At 50.5% G+C, this 16,935-nt stretch overlaps 2 protein-coding genes and 1 non-coding gene across 3 annotated transcripts; 1 reads left to right on the plus strand and 2 right to left on the minus strand.

Annotated features, from left to right (window-relative positions):
- The first annotated feature begins 316 nt into the window (after window positions 1–316).
- Window positions 317–388, plus strand: TRNAQ-UUG (transfer RNA glutamine (anticodon UUG)). The gene has a single exon. It is a non-coding gene; the product is annotated as a tRNA-Gln (tRNA).
- Window positions 389–636: 248 nt separating this feature from the next.
- Window positions 637–10,414, minus strand: LOC101027124 (TRAM LAG1 and CLN8 (TLC) lipid-sensing domain containing protein). The gene is made up of 3 exons (NM_001279578.1): window positions 10,093–10,414; window positions 7,877–8,154; window positions 637–1,354 (listed from the first exon to the last, which is right to left on the minus strand). Exons 1-3 carry the CDS (start codon window positions 10,346–10,348, stop codon window positions 1,052–1,054), a joined length of 837 nt encoding a protein of 278 aa, NP_001266507.1. The 5' UTR covers window positions 10,349–10,414; the 3' UTR covers window positions 637–1,051.
- A 524-nt stretch (window positions 10,415–10,938) lies between these two features.
- LOC103637512 (uncharacterized) lies at window positions 10,939–12,737 on the minus strand. Its single transcript, XM_023300899.1, has 3 exons — window positions 12,163–12,737; window positions 11,948–12,086; window positions 10,939–11,508 (listed from the first exon to the last, which is right to left on the minus strand). Exons 1-3 carry the CDS (start codon window positions 12,735–12,737, stop codon window positions 11,224–11,226), a joined length of 999 nt encoding a protein of 332 aa, XP_023156667.1. The 3' UTR covers window positions 10,939–11,223.
- Between the last annotated feature and the right edge of the window lie 4,198 nt (window positions 12,738–16,935).

Below are 16,935 nucleotides of genomic sequence, written 5' to 3' on the forward strand. Positions count from 1 at the left end.
CTTTCACTACTATGTATTAGTATATTATCTGAACCTTGAAGCTCTATTTTGAAGGAAAAAATTTCACGAGTAAAAAAGCCCGCTGTGGCAACGTTGCTGTAAGTTAGATTTATTTTCCATCCCTTCGCAAAAAAAATTCATTTCATAGCCGTACATCCTGCTGTTTCGGGTGCAACAAAATCACCAGGTATTCGTTAGATATTCTGGTATTTCATTCTGCTCTATCTAGAGGAAACGGTTTCGGGCTAATGGAAAATGGGTTTAGTGGCATGTAATGTATATATATATCTATATCAGCACCCCAAAATCAATAACTGGTTCCATAGTGTAGTGGTTAGCACTCCAGACTTTGAATCTGGCGACCTGGGTTCGAATCCCGGTGGAACCTATTTTTTTCCCGTCCAGCCAAAACACGTCAACATAATACAATTCAGAATGCAAATTACCTGGGTTGGAACTCGGTGGGATCTTTATTTTTTCCCTCAGAATTCATAATGCAAGTTCGTTTCAGGTTGTTGGTCCAGCCAAAACACGTCAGAATGAAAATACAGTTCAGAATGCATGTTTGCTTTGCGTACTTCCTTCCCAAGCCGTACCACAGTAGAGCCAGTGCATATAAACAAAAAAAACACAATATTTGCTTTGCAGCAAGAAATTATCAACTATTAAAAAGATAAATAAGAGCATTGTAGCCTCACAGGGCCAATCCACAAGGTTTTGCTTTCGGGTTTACTTTACATGAGGTTAGGGAGTTGAGACCAAAGGTTTTGACACACTTCTTTCTAATTGCAATATGTATGTAAATCCTGCATCCAGGTACCCGCCTGCATTCTGCTAATGAATATTATACCTACATGGATGAAAATACTAGCAACAACCCTTTCTGGTAGAGATCTTAGCATTAGTACATTTTGGTATACATAAAGAATGCATACAAAAATTGCCTCCAGTGTAGTTGCTAATTAAGACTTAAACATATCTCTCTGCCCTACTTGAACGGAACTACAGCCTTCTCAAAATTTTGAGTACACCACCATCAAGAAAAGCACATTCAATCCTGATGGCTCTGCTGGTTTCTTTCTCGTGTGAATGCTTTAAGTAGATCAAGCCCTAGAAATATGTTGAGCAGATTCATTCCTGCCATACCAAGAAGAGCTAGTGGAAGCTCAATGCCCTTCCCAAATTTGTGAGCATCAGCGACGAGCTTGTAAGTTATCAAGATATGACATATCACCCTTGCTGTCACAAAGGTAGTCCAGTTGAGTAACCATTCCAGCTTCACCATTGTTCTGTCGAAATCTCGAAATCCAACCATTCGCCTCACTTTCCTTACATGCAAAAATATGGAGTGCAGCTGCAATAATAAATTTTGTCAGTTTTCTGCTCTGTGACACAACTTAGTAATTTAGATAAATCACTACAACTATGGGGAACCCTAATAAAATAATTACCAAGCAAAGGCATCAATTGTTCACAGTGGAAGATGAGATTAACTACTTATTCTGGGAGACCCTTATCTATATACATGAATGAACAGTCGAACACATCAAAATTCTCTTGCAGTAAGATGAAAAAAGAGCCTGTATTAATTCAACTGACAATCCGTTTCCCAAAAAAAGGTCTCTAAGATGCATTAATATATGTCACCAATCCAATCTCGGTAAAAGTGTTATAGTCAAAACAAAGATGCAACTATGCAGGCCAGTGGTCGAAAGCCTAAGTGGCAGACAAAATAGTTACTCCCTCCGTTCTGGAAGGTGGGTCACTAGGTCATTTCAATTTTATCTTAAGTCAAACTTCTATGACTTCAATCAAGTTTTGAGAAGAATGTATCAATATATAGAATACCAAAAATAAATGCACTATCTAGAGATACCTCGTGGTAGGTTTAGTGAAATTAATTTATGTTGTAGATGTTAGTGCTATACGAACTTAGTCGAAGTTAGGGAAGTATGACTTAGTACAAAATTAAAACAACTATATTTTGGAACGGACCAACCATCTTATTTGTTATACATTGCAGGGTAAAGTGAATTGTCCTCTAGCCATACCATCATCCAGGCAAGCATATAGCGGGAGAATGCATACCACTTGTGTTGTATTTCAGGTTCATTGCGACAAAGTTGGGGTTAAAACTTGTGCACAGGGCTTCGATTTGCAGCAGCTCCTGACAGGGTGTCATGTACGGTAATACATTCACTAGGCGCAGGCGCGCGCGTGATGTCCGGCGAGCAACCGAGCGCGCGGCCGCAGAGCAGGCAGCAGCGCATGCTGCAAATCAGCCACCAATGGCAAGTGGCTGAGATTAGGAAAGAGGGCTAAAATCAGGTGCTGCAAATCAGCCACAGATAGCAGGGGCTGAGATTAGGAAAGAGGGATAAGAATAGGAAAGAAGCAATCAATCAGGCTAGAGAAAATCAAGGAGACTTGCTCCATTTGTAGGTGGCCGACGGCCATATATACCCAGCTATGCTGCACGGTTATAGCAATAAGGAATTTGTCTCTTCTTCCACCTCCAGCCTCACAAGCCTGCGGTTAGGGGGGCATAACCCCAACCGGAGAGGACGGCCGACGGCTACGAGCTACGTAGCCGTGGTCCGGCAAGTCGGGGATTCCAGGTCCTTGACAGCTTGGTATCACGAGTCCGGCGATCTTCGTCCAGCAATTCCCAGTCCACCGAACCCCCCACCAGCCGCACAACACCACCATCTCCCACCCGCTCCTCTGCCCCCAGCACCATGTCGGAGTACACCCTTGCCGACGTCGTGAAGATGATGCAGGAGATGCAGGCCGACATCTCCGGCCTCAAAGAGAAGTCCGCGTCGTCGTCCGCCGGCGGCACCATGCAGGAACGCCCTCGCGACACCGACCGCCTGCCTAAGTTCCAGAAATGGGACTTCCCTCGGTTTGATGGCAAGACCGATCCTCTCCTCTTCATCAACAAGTGTGAGTCATACTTTCGCCAACATCGTTCCTCGCCAGAGGAGCAAGTGTGGATGGCCTCATACAGTCTCGAAGGCACCGCGCAACTATGGTACATGCAGCTGCAAGAGGATGACGGCACCCCGTCCTGGCGCCGGTTCAAGGAGCAGCTCAACCTGCGCTTCGGGCCGACCAGCCGGTCCGCGCCTTTCTTCGAGCTCACCGAATGCCGCCGCACCGGCTCGGTCGAAGAGTACTCCAACCGTTTCCAGGAACTCCTACCCCACGCCGGTCCGATGGAGGAGGCGCAGCGCGTCCAGCTCTACACGGGGGGGTTGCTGCCGCCGCTCAGTCACTCGGTGCGCATCCTACACCCCGACACTCTCAGCGCCGCGATGAGCCTGGCGCGGGAGGTGGAACAGCTGGAGATCGCCCGCGTCCAGGCGGCGACAAGACCGGCAGCGCGGGGTATTCTGCCGGCGCCCCCTCCACGACCAGCCGCTCCGACACTACCGGCGCCACCTCCTCCCTTGGCCCTGCCAGCGCCGCCGGTGGGTGCAGCACACGCGCGCGGCGAGGGCGCTCGCCGCCTGTCACCCGAGGAGATGGCGGATCGTCGTCGGCAAGGCTTATGTTTCAATTGTAACGAGAAGTACTCTCGGGGCCACAATCGTTTTTGCAGGCGTCTCTTTTTTGTGGATGGGGTGGAGATCGATGACACCGGGGTCGACGGGGACACGGGCGCGGCCGAGCCCAACGCCCCGCTCTTCTCCCTGCAGGCGGTGGCCGGGGTGGCGCCGACTGACACCATGCAGATCGCGGTCACCCTCGGTCCGGCCTCCCTGGTGGCGCTGCTCGACTCGGGCAGTACACACAACTTCATCTCCGCGACGGCAGCACACCGGTCGGGCCTCCCCATCCAGCGCCGTCCACGTCTCACGGCCATGGTGGCTAACGGCGAGCGGATCTCCTGTGCCGGCGTCCTCCGCAACGCGCCGCTCCTCGTCGAGGGCGAACCATACCCGGCCGATCTCTTCGTCATGCCGTTGGCCGGGTACGACGTCGTCCTCGGCACGCGTTGGCTGGGGGCCCTGGGACCGATCGTGTGGGACCTCGCCACCCGCCGCATGACGTTTCAGCGCCCAGGGCGCTCGGTCTCCTGGACGGGTACCCCACGCGCAGCGCAGCCGGCGGTGCGCACCATGACAGGGGGGGATGCGTTGATGGAGGCTCTCCTGGACTCGTTTGGGGGGCTCTTCGCCGCTCCTTCGGGCTTGCCTCCCAAGCGCGCCCACGACCATCGCATCCTCCTCAAGCCCGACGCATCGCCGGTGGCTGTCCGCCCGTACCGCTACCCGGCTGCCCACAAGGACGAGCTGGAGCGTCAGTGCGCCGCGATGATCGAGCAAGGGATCGTGCGCCGCAGCGACTCCCCGTTTTCGTCACCGGTTCTCTTGGTCAAGAAGCCCGATGGCTCCTGGCGTTTCTGCGTCGACTACAGAGCCCTGAACGCCCTCACCATCAAAGACGCGTTCCCGATCCCGGTGGTAGAGGAGCTGCTCGACGAGCTCCACGGCGCCAAGTTCTTCACTAAGCTCGACCTTCGGTCCGGCTACCATCAGGTGCGGATGCGGCCGGAGGATGTGCACAAGACCGCCTTCCGCACGCACGATGGCCTGTACGAGTTCCTCGTGATGGCGTTCGGACTCTGCAACGCTCCGGCTACGTTCCAGGCGCTGATGAACGACGTGCTCCGACCATTCCTCCGCCGTTTCGTCCTGGTATTCTTTGACGACATTCTAATTTACAGCAAAACCTGGGCCGATCACCTCCGCCATCTCCGGGCGGTTCTCGACGAGCTGCAGCGCCACCGGCTCTTCGTCAAGCGCTCGAAGTGCTCTTTCGGCGCGCCGGCCGTCTCCTACCTCGGCCACATTATCTCGGCAGCCGGGGTGGCTATGGATCCGGCCAAGGTGGCCGCCATCCGCGACTGGCCGCCACCTCGCTCGGTCCGGGCAGTTCGCGGTTTCCTCGGCCTTGCCGGGTACTACCGCCGCTTCGTCCACAACTACGGCACCGTGGCTGCCCCGTTGACGGCCCTCCTCAAGAAGGATGGCTTCGTCTGGGACGACGCGGCTATGACAGCGTTCGCAGCACTCAAGGCAGCCGTGTCCTCCGCCCCGGTGCTCGCCATGCCGGACTTCAGCAAGCCGTTCGTGGTGGAGTGCGACGCGTCCGCCACAGGGTTCGGCGGGGTGCTTGTCCAGGAGGGACACCCGGTCGCGTTCTTCAGCCGGCCAATCGCTCCCCGGCATCGCGCCCTCGCCGCCTATGAGCGCGAACTTATCGGCTTGGTCCAGGCCGTTCGCCATTGGCGGCCATACTTGTGGGGTCGGCACTTCACCGTCAAGACTGACCATTTCAGTCTCAAGTACCTCCTCGACCAGCGGCTGGCCACCATCCCTCAACACCATTGGGTGGGAAAGCTCCTGGGCTTCGACTTCGAGGTGGAGTACCGCTCGGGTGCCACGAACACCGTCGCCGACGCCCTGTCCCGAAAAGACACCGAGGAGGGCGCGCTGATGGCTATATCCGCACCCCGCTTCGACTTCATCACGCGGCTACGCCAAGCCCAAGCTACGGACCCGGCCCTCGTCGCCATCTGCGAGGAAATTCGCGCGGGCACACGTACGGCGCCGTGGTCCATCATGGGCGGGATGGTCGCCATGCATGGGCGCCTCTACATCCCGGCATCGTCCCCTCTCCTGCAGGAAATAGTGGCTGCCATACACGACGATGGCCACGAAGGCGTCCTACGCACCCTACATCGGCTGAAGCGCGACTTCCATTTTCCAAACATGCGCCGTGTTGTGCAGGATTTCGTCAAGGCATGCGGCACGTGCCAAAAATACAAGTCTGATCACTTGCGGCCGGCCGGTCTTCTACAGCCCTTGCCGATCCCCTCGGCGGTGTGGGCCGACATCGGCATCGATTTCATCGAGGCGCTGCCCAGCGCCCAAGGCAAGACGGTCATCCTCACCGTCGTCGACCGCTTCAGCAAGTACTGCCATTTCATCCCGCTGGCGCACCCGTACACGGCAGAATCGGTGGCGCAGGCGTTCTTCGCCGAAGTGGTGCGGCTGCACGGCGTTCCGCAGTCCATCGTCTCGGACCGCGACGCCGTGTTCACTTCGGCCTTCTGGACAGAGCTGATGGAGCTCACGGGCACCAAGCTCTTCATGTCCTCCGCCTTCCACCCCCAGACAGACGGCCAGTCGGAGGCAGCCAACCGCGTCATCGCCATGTACCTTCGCTGCTTCACCGGCGACCGCCCTCGACAGTGGCTCCGGTGGCTTCCGTGGGCGGAGTACACCTACAACACTGCCTTCCAGTCATCACTCCGCGACACGCCATTCCGGGTGGTGTACGGCCGCGACCCGCCAACCATCCGATCCTATGAGCCGGGCGATGCACGCATTCCCGCGGTGGCGCAAGAGATGGAGGAGCGCGCTGCTTTCCTCGACGACGTCCGCTACCGTCTCCACCAGGCTCAAGAGTCCCAGCGCCGCGCCTACGATCAACACCACCGGCGAGTCATCTACCAGGTGGGCGACTGGGCCCTTCTTCGCTTACGGCAGCGGCCGTCCGCGACACTGCCACGCTCGGCAGCAGGCAAGCTCAAGCCGCGCTATGTCGGGCCCTACCGCGTCAAGGAAGTCATCAACGACGTGGCAGTCCGCCTACAGCTTCCGGCCGGCGCCAGACTCCACGACGTCTTCCACGTGGGGGTTCTCAGAAAGTTTGTGGGATCGCCACCATCCGAACCGCCGGCGCTGCCAGCCACGCTCAACGGCGCCGCCGTGTCTGCACCTGCACGGGTCTTGGCTGGCCGCCTAGCTCGCGGCGTTAAACAGGTCCTGGTTCAGTGGCAGGGTGAACCAGCGACGGCAGCGACTTGGGAGGAGCTTGAAGACTTCACGGCCAGCTTTCCACAGTTCCAGCTCGAGGACGAGCTGGTTTTCGAGGCCGGGAGAGATGTCATGTACGGTAATACATTCACTAGGCGCAGGCGCGCGCGTGATGTCCGGCGAGCAACCGAGCGCGCGGCCGCAGAGCAGGCAGCAGCGCATGCTGCAAATCAGCCACCAATGGCAAGTGGCTGAGATTAGGAAAGAGGGCTAAAATCAGGTGCTGCAAATCAGCCACAGATAGCAGGGGCTGAGATTAGGAAAGAGGGATAAGAATAGGAAAGAAGCAATCAATCAGGCTAGAGAAAATCAAGGAGACTTGCTCCATTTGTAGGTGGCCGACGGCCATATATACCCAGCTATGCTGCACGGTTATAGCAATAAGGAATTTGTCTCTTCTTCCACCTCCAGCCTCACAAGCCTGCGGTTAGGGGGGCATAACCCCAACCGGAGAGGACGGCCGACGGCTACGAGCTACGTAGCCGTGGTCCGGCAAGTCGGGGATTCCAGGTCCTTGACACAGGGCTTCGAACTTAACCAGTTAGGTGCTAGGGAGTCTGGTCTGCTGCTCTATTTTGTCTTTTTTTGTTTTTTCTGGCTGGTCCTAATGTTTTGATCTGTACTTGGGGAAGACATCTTAGTCTTCCTCGTGGTTTTCTCTTCTTTCTTAATGAAATGACACGCAGCTCTCCTGCATCGTTCGAGAAAAAAAAAACTTGTGCGCAGAACTATGTACTGGGCCAGTCTGGTTAAGGTTATACTTGTGATAAAATTACAATAGTTACCAGTCTGGAGACTCAAAAAACAGATTAAGGTCAATGGCTCAAAAAATTCTATGGCAAGCATTCCCTTTTGCTGTGCATGTGTTTCTTCAATAAAAAGTGAGTACAAAAGTCAATGCTTAAAAAAGATGGTAAAAGAAAGGACAATTTTATTTCAAGCATGAAAAGTAAATGTCTCCTCAGAATGAGAAGAGATAAATGTACCTCGCATACAAGGGAGAGAATTAGGTAGTTGATTGTGACATTCCTATACAGAGCTAGTGTAAAGCAAATGAGTAGGATCAAGTGATGCATGAGAATTCCAGGAATCCATCCATTGTACAGCCGGTAACGGAGCATGTCCAGTTGGTCATATGCAAAGTAGCCACAAGAAAAGCACAAAGCAGAATATGCTCCAATCCAACTGCCACCAAATAGTTCTTCATGCTCAAACATGTTCTCAAGGCCCTTATTACGCCATTGATTGACAAGAACAAAGATAACTGCAAGTGCAATGACATCAATTCAAAGATGAGCTAATGCAATAGAGCATATGGACAAGCCTAAGATTTGAATACATGATGTAATTGATGGTGCTTTGTATAACACCTTTACAGCTTGCACGTTGTAAGAATGTTATAAGTGTTAATGGAAAGTGTCTGTCTGTTAACAAGACCCATATGCATAGTAGTCCTGATGCTATTGGGTTGATCTCATCTAGACTCGGTCAGAGGATCGAGCCAGACTCCTCACGTGCTGATTGCGGGCGCCACAACTACGTTGCTTGCGGCCCCCTTCACACCGCAGTACCGCACTATAAAACCTAGGGCGAGGCTAGCACGCAAACTAACATTTGATGTACCTTCACATCCCAGCAATTGCACGCATTTTACCTGCACTAGCACAATTAGGGAGGGGAAGCTTCACCAACGCTACACCGACCGCTAGAGCTTCCGTGGCCCGACAGCAACTGCGTTTGCACCTATGGCGACTCCCTCTTTCAATCCTGAAGGTATATCCTCCGATTATTCCTTATAGTGGCTAGGGTTACAGGCTAAGATCTGATAGAGCTACATCGTGGGAAGCTCAAAACAAACTGCCACTGCATCGTTGATAACGTATGATGAATTTGTAAGACAACATAACAAAACTAGTGAAGTTATAGTGCAATAATAAACCGGTAGTGTTTTACTCATATAACAACTCAAGTGCTGCTGCCAAACATATAGGAGAAAATTCAGGATCAAACAATTCAACTTGAGCTTTTAAAGACAGAGCAATGCTTGTGAATCCGCTCACTACAGGACTTCCACCCAACGTGTTGAGGGAACACGTAGCCGGAATGGATTTAATGGAGTAACTATGATTCTAGATTAAGGGGTCACTGATGCAATTATCTCCCTCAAGAATAAGTTCTCTGCTTTGAGGTAGAAAGGTGAATTATAGTCATTGGATCCAAATCCAATAGCGCATTACTGGCTGTTGTAATGCCTTGGTCTTGGTGTAAGGATTGTAAGTTAAGAAAGTAAGCATTTAAGAGATCAAATTCTGAGTGTAAGGGAGCAAGCATGAGATGGGGGGGGGGGGGGGGGGGGGGGTTGCTCTCATCCTGACTCGATCAGAGGACCGAGCTAGAGTCCTTGCACCCTGGTGGTCACAACCACACTGGTTGTGGCCCCCCTCAACACCGCGCTATAAAAACCAAGGGGAGGTCGACATGAGAACCAACATTCGTTGTGCCTCGTCATTCCAACAATTACACACATTCAATCTGCACTAGTGCGGTTAGTGCGGGTAAGGCCGCTGTCACCGCTTCACCGACACTGCACCGACCGCCAAAGCTTTCCCGACCCAGCGGCAACTACGTTTGCACCTATGATGACTTCCTTTACCAATCCCAAAGTTATATTCCCAATTCCTCCCTTCTATTGGCTAGTGTTACAGGCTAAGATCCAATGGAGCTAAACATATACAGTCCAAAGGAGCCTATATTCGATCAGTCCTAAAGATTACGAGTACTTTTACATCAATACTTCTTAACTAAGTTAGCAGCGCATTTGTGTTCTGAACCACGACGTGCCGACCATGTAACAAGCTACTGTTGGAGAATCCTGCGCCAATAGGGAATTTGAGTATTCTCGCGCAATTTAACCAAGCTAAACTCACACTAGACAAACGACATTGCCACCATGGAAGCAGAAAGTGACAAAACCAACAGTAATTAAATCAACGCTGCTCCCGGTCCCCAACAAGGAACCCAGACGTTAAAAATCACCTGGTTTGTCTGTTGTTAATCCTCTGTGCGCTTCTATTTCCCAACCTCGTCTGAAGCTGGAATGCAATTAATGGTATGTTTCCTTGCAGTCGACGCATACCGAGTACCAAAAGCTAAGGTACCAAGGGTGGGGGTTGGGAGAGGAGGCAAGGGGGGAAATCTGTACCGGAGACGGATGTGAGGGAGGAGTGGAGGAGCGATACGGCGGTGTTGACGAAGAGCGGGTCGCGTGAGACCGAGCCGCGGACCGCGGCGTTGGCGGCCTGGAAGAAGGCGAAGCCGGCGGCCACGGGCGCCAGCTCGCGTCGCCCCCGGACGCCGATCTCGAACCCCACAGACACAGCCCAGAGCACTAGCGTCGCCGCGAAGAACGCGCTCGTGTCACCGCCGCCTGCGGCCCCTCCGGCACGGTGGGGCGGCATCGTGTTCGTCGTCGCTGGACTTCCCTTGCCTTCGTTCCGTCCTCCACCAGGGTAATCGCTTATTGGGCTGAAATTACATGTCACGGTGTCCTTTCACAGCCCGATGTCTTGATAGCGAGCGGGGCCCACTTGGAGTACGTGCTTGGTCGGTCCGGTAACCTGTGATTACCATGCAACGCTCTTCTTCGTCTTGATGGAGTACGTACCTGACCACGAAAAATATTTATGCAGTAAAACAAAAGGCTGTCCTTATGGTTATATGGTTCCAGTAACAAAAAGAAAAAAACTGTTATATAATAAAGCTTCTCGTCCAATCACTGTGCAATTAAATTATATATATATATACTTTATTATTTATTTTACTAATATATTAAATTTTAACTTTTTTTAATCTATATTAAAAAATATAAAAAAGGATACTCCTATTATTAGGTATAGTTTTCTATTTTTTATATTTCTAAACGTAGAATGAATTAAAAAATCTCTTAGCATTGAATTATAACTTAAAATTTTGTGTATTTGTAGAGTGAATGATAAAACATATTTACAAGTTTGAGAGTATTTCACTATTTTTTCTACGAAAGCTTTTCGTGACTTTTGATAATTTCTTTACATGACAATTACACAGAAATTTTTATTGCAAAGTAATTTTGCAAAAAAAGGTGCAGTTTATACACACGCAAAAAAAGAATCAAACGTGCTAAATCTACTGCTAAGAATAGCGAGGGCATAATCATCTCAATTATTCCGTCGTATACACGGCTTGCCGGTCCGTCCAAAACAGAGGACTCGTGCTGCCGAGTTCGCATTGTGACACTTCCTCTTTCTCCAATGTTCTCTGAACTTAGAAGGGCGACCGTCAGACATCAGTGACATCAATGCAGTATTTGGCTTCTCTTCCCCGCATAGATTGCCAGGAGATACATCGCAAGACACCCAAACACTGTGCCGAAGGTGGTTTCCCAAAAGTTTAAATTCCTGATCCTCGCCTCCTCATCCGTCTCCGGATGTTCATGCCGAACAAGCTCACGACAACGATGCCGGCAGTGACCACCACGGTCGCCGTCGTTAGCAGGACGCCCCATTTGCAGTAGCTGATTCTGCTTCTCGTCCAGCATTATGTTGATATAATCCTCGGTGTCGTCCACGTATTCTTGGAACTGTGGCAATGCAATAGGCACAATATAGGTTACAAAAGCATGGTCGGAGCAAGGACCGTGTTTGAGATGTATTGTCACTACCCACTAGACCATTCATGACTTACAGATATTTCCATAGTGTATTTTCAGTTAGTTGTCCAACAGCGAATTTATCAGTGCACTGCATTCATTTTTCTTCAAGTCTATGTAACTGACAGCATGATCCACCATTTTGTCTTTGTTATGGCAAGGACATAAGTTCAGCCCTTCAAATTGAAATATTTGTTGCAATTTCCATAATTACTTTATTTCTAGTAAGACATACTGCTATCTGCTTTCAAGTATCCTCATTATTTGATCACCAACCCTCAAAGGAAACGATGTGTTGTAATTCCAAAACAATCTAATCATGCAAAAATCAAATTAGGTTAATTTGTGAATTAAGCGAGATGGAACATACATTGAAGAGCTTGTTCAGCGTGCCGTCAATCTGCACGAAGTAGGCTTCAAGAAGCATTTCCGATTCTTCAACATCAGGCTTAACATTGGTAGAACTTTCTCGGACGGTCTCTGTCTCATCGTCATGATCTTCTTCCTCCCTGAATACAGTCATATAGGTAGCTTAAAACGAAAATCATATATGTGGAATAGGCTGTGCTTTCATAGATGCCGGACCCCGGCGCCGACTCGAAGGCGCAGACGAGCGTGTAGTCGCCGTGGAAGGTGTAGACGCCGGCGTCGAAGAGCACGACGACCGCGGGGCGCGGCCAGGTGATCTGGCACGGCGGGCACGGGACGCCATGCCAGGCCCCCGTCGCCGGGTTGCACACGAAGTAGGCGTCGTCGGCCGGGGAGAAGCAGCATGCGAGGCCGTGCGAGGACGACAGCACGGCGGGCGGCGACGAGGCTGGGAGGAAGGCCAGCGCCGGGGACGACACGATGTCGGCGGCGTCGAGCGGGAGGAAGCTCGCGGACGCAGAGAAGAAGCCCGAGGCCCTACACGGGGTGGCAGCGTGCGCGACAGTGAAGAGCGGCGACGCGAGCGCCCGCGCCCACGACGGGTGCACGAGGCGGAGGCGCGCGGCGGCGGCCGGCGGGAGGTGCACGAGCGCGTGGTCGCGGAGCACGGTGCCCAGCGGCGCCCTGATGGCGCGCTCGATCGCGTCCCGCTGCAGCCACGTGGCGGGGAAGGGGGCGGCTGCGCGCATGGCGGAGAAGGAGGAGAAGGAGGCGGGGGCGGCTGCGCGCATGGCGGGGATGGAAGCGGCTGCGGGAGCGGGAGCGGATGCGGCGCTAGACGCGACTCGCGAGCGAGGATGGAATCGCAATCGGACGGTCGGGATAGTAGCGGGGGCACGGTTGTGCCTGATCTACACTATCGTTTTAAGGATTAGTAGAGATTAGTTTGTTAGTTAAAATTTGATGCATGATTTTTGGGTAGTTGTTACAATTGATGCATAATTTCTTGTTCATTGTAAATTAATCGATGTTAGGTTCAATGTTTGGTTAAATATTTTTTATGTCTAGTGTTCCTTCCTAATAGAAGAAGGGTTTAATGATGTTTATTTACACATTTTTATTTATGTTTGTATGGTTAATGATGTTTATTTACACATTTTTTTATTTATGTTTGTATGCTTAATAATGTTTATTTACACATTTTTTATTTATGTTTGTATGCTTATTGATGTTTATTTACACATTTTTTATACATTGAGTTATTTAGTTTTGGAAATGGATGACAATAGAAGAAGGGCGATGTATGATGGATTCAATAGTGTGACTCTAGGTCACTCAAAGGAATGGATAAGGGTTGCAAAACAATTCGTGGATCTCGCATTTTCCGGTGGACCTCATGTGGTGAAGTGTCCGTGTACCAAGTGTCGGAATTTTAAGTATGTGAGAAAGGCCGAAGAACTGGAGCATCACCTTTGCAAGAATGGGTTTATGCCTAACTATCTTGTGTGGCGCTCACATGGAGAAGTAGAGCAAAATATCACAGAGTCAGAAAGAATTGATGAGGAGGAGGATCGGATGGATGACTTGGTGGCTGATATTAGTAGAGACTATCCAACATTGGCCTCGGAACAGGCTATACCAGAGGAAGTGCATGAGTTTTATAAGCTTCTTCACGCGTCAGAGGAAAAAGTGCATGACGAAACCACTGTGACCGTGTTGCAGGTGGTTACATGTCTTATGGCAATGAAGGCAAAGTATAACTTCTCGAATAATTGCTATAACGATATAATCAATATGATTATTGATCTCATCCCATCGAACCATAAGATGCCAAAAGACTTATACCAGTCTAAAAAGATTGTGGCCGGTCTTGGCATGAAGTATAAGAAGATTGATGTGTGCAAAGATAATTGCATGTTGTTCTGGAAGGAATATGAAGCGGCCACCCATTGTCAGTGAAAGGGAATTAGGCTTACACCTATTTCCTAAATGATTTTGGTGGTTGAATTGCCCAACACAAATATTTGGACTAACTAGTTTGCTCTAGTCTATAAGTTATACATGTGCCAAAGGTTCACACTAAGCCAATAAAAAGACCAAGAAAAGGGTTCAACCTAGAGAGCAAGGGATAACCGAAGTGCTCCCTGGTCTGGCGCACCGGACAGTGTCCGGTGCACCAGGGGACTCCAAGCTGAACACTTCACCTTCGGGAATTCTCAGAGGCGCTTCGCTATAATTCACTGGACTGTCCGGTGCCCCAGGGGAAAGCGACTCTGAACTCGCCAGCTTCGGATTTCCGCTCCGCTAAAATTCACCGGACTGTCTGGTGAGCCAGCGGAGCAACGGCTACTTCGCGCGCAACGGTCGATTGCAACGCATTAAATGCGCGCCTGCGCGCGCAGAGGACAGAGCACGCGCGGGTGGCACACCGGACAGTCTACATGACTTGTCCGGTGCGCCACCGGACAGCCAGGCGGGCCCACAAGTCAAAGCTCCAACGGTCGGAACCCAACGCCACCGGACTGTCCGGTGCGCCATGCGACAGCAGCCTCCACCAAACGACTAGTTTGGTGGTTGGGGCTATAAATACCCCAACCACCCCCACATTCAAGTCATCCAAGTTTTCCACCTTCCAACTACTTACAAGAGCTAAGCATTCAATACAAGACACACCCAAGTGATCAAATCCTCTCCCAATTCCACACAAAGCTTTAGTGATTAGTGAGAGAGATTTGTTGTGTTCTTTTGAGCTCTTGCGCTTGGATTGCTTCCTTCTTTCATTCTTTTTTGCGATCATCTCATTTGTAAGCAAGGCAAGAGACACCAATTGTGTGGTGGTCCTTGCGGGAAGTTTGATTCCCAATTGATTTGAGAAGAGAAGCTCACTCGGTCCAAGGGACCGTTTGAGAGAGGGAAAGGGTTGAAAGAGACCCGGTCTTTGTGACCACCTCAACGGGGAGTAGGTTTGCGAGAATCGAACCTCAGTAAAACAAATCCGTGTGTCACACTCTTATTCGCTTGCGATTTGTCTTTGCACCCTCTCTCTCGGACTTATTTATATTTCTAACGCTAACCCGGCTTGTAGTTGTGATTAAGTTTGTAAATTTCAGATTCGCCCTATTCACCCCCCCTCTAGGCAACTTTCAATTGGTATCAGAGCCCGGTGCTTCATTAGAGCCTAACCGCTCGAAGTGATGTCGGGAGATCACGCCAAGATGGAGATGGAGACCGGCGACAAGCCCACTACAAGCCACGGAAAGGCTTCATCGGAAGAGTCCTGCAACAAGGGGAAAGGGAAGGAGAAGAAATCCTCTTCCCACAAGTCTCATCGGAGTGGTGACAAGAAAAAGAAGATGAGGAAGGTGGTCTACTACGAGACCGATACTTCATCACCTTCCACCTCCGGCTCCGACGCGCCATCCATTACTTCTAATCGCCATGAGCGCAAGAAGTTTAGTAAGATCCCCCTACGCTACCCTCGCATTCCTAAACATACACCTTTACTTTCCGTCCCATTAGGCAAACCACCAACTTTTGATGGTGAAGATTATGCTAGGTGGAGTGATTTAATGCGATTTCATCTAACCTCACTCCACAAAAGTATATGGGATGTTGTTGAGTTTGGTGTACAGATACCGTCCGTAGGGGATGAAGATTATGATGAGGATGAAGTGGCCCAAATCCAACACTTCAACTCCCAAGCCTCAACTATACTCCTCGCCTCTCTAAGTCGAGAGGAGTATAACAAGGTGCAAGGGTTGAAAGGTGCCAAGGAGATTTGGGACACACTAAAGACCGCACACGAAGGAGACGAGGTGACCAAAATCACCAAGCGGGAAACGATCGAGGGGGAGCTAGGTCGCTTCCGACTTTGCCAAGGGGAGGAGCCACAAGACATGTACAACCGGCTCAAAACCTTGGTGAACCAAGTGCGCAACCTCGGGAGCAAAAAATGGGATGACCACGAGATGGTTAAGGTTATTCTAAGATCACTTGTTTTCCTTAACCCTACTCATGTTTAATTAATTCGTGGCAATCCTAGATATACACTAATGACTCCCGAGGAAGTAATCGGGAATTTTGTGAGCTTTGAATTGATGATCAAAGGCTCAAAGAAGATCAACGAGCTTGATGGCCCCTCCACGTCCGAAGCACAACCGATCGCATTCAAGGCGACGGAAGAAAAGGAGGAATCTACTCCAAGTTGAACACCCATCGACGCCTCCAAGCTCGACAACGAGGAGATGGCGCTCATCATCAAGAGCTTCCGTCAAATCCTCAAGCAAAGGAGGGGGAAAGATTACAAGCCCCGCTCCAAGAAAGTTTGCTACAAGTGTGGTAAGCCCGGTCACTTTATAGCAAAATGTCCTATTTCTAGTGATAGTGACAGGGGCGACGACAAGAAGGGGAGAAGAAAGGAGAAGAAAAAGTACTACAAGAAGAAGGGCGGCGATGCCCATGTTTGCCGGGAATGGGACTCTGACGAGAGCTCCACCGACTCCTCCTCCGACGAGGACGCCGCAAACATCGCCGTCACCAAGGGACTTCTCTTCCCCAACGTCGGCCACAAGTGCCTCATGGCAAAAGACGGCAAAAGAAAGAAGGTAAAATCAAGATCCTCCACCAAATATGAAACCTCTAGCGATGAGGATGATGCTAATAATGAGGAGGATAACTTACGCATTCTTTTTGCCAACCTCAACATGCAACAAAAGGAAAAGTTAAATGAATTGATTAGTGCTATTCATGAGAAGGATGATCTCTTGGACACCCAAGAGGACTTTCTTATTAAAGAAAATAAGAAGCATGTTAAGGTTAAAAATGCTTACGCTCTAGAAGTAGAAAAATGTGAAAAACTATCTAGTGAGCTAAGCACTTGCCATGAGACTATAGACAACCTTAGAAATGAGAATGCTAATTTGTTAGCTAAGGTTGATTCAAATGCGTGTGATGTTTCAATTCTCAATCTTAGAAATGATAATGATGATT

This window comes from Zea mays, chromosome 8, assembly GCF_902167145.1.
Source record: "Zea mays cultivar B73 chromosome 8, Zm-B73-REFERENCE-NAM-5.0, whole genome shotgun sequence".
Lineage (NCBI taxonomy): Eukaryota > Viridiplantae > Streptophyta > Magnoliopsida > Poales > Poaceae > Zea > Zea mays.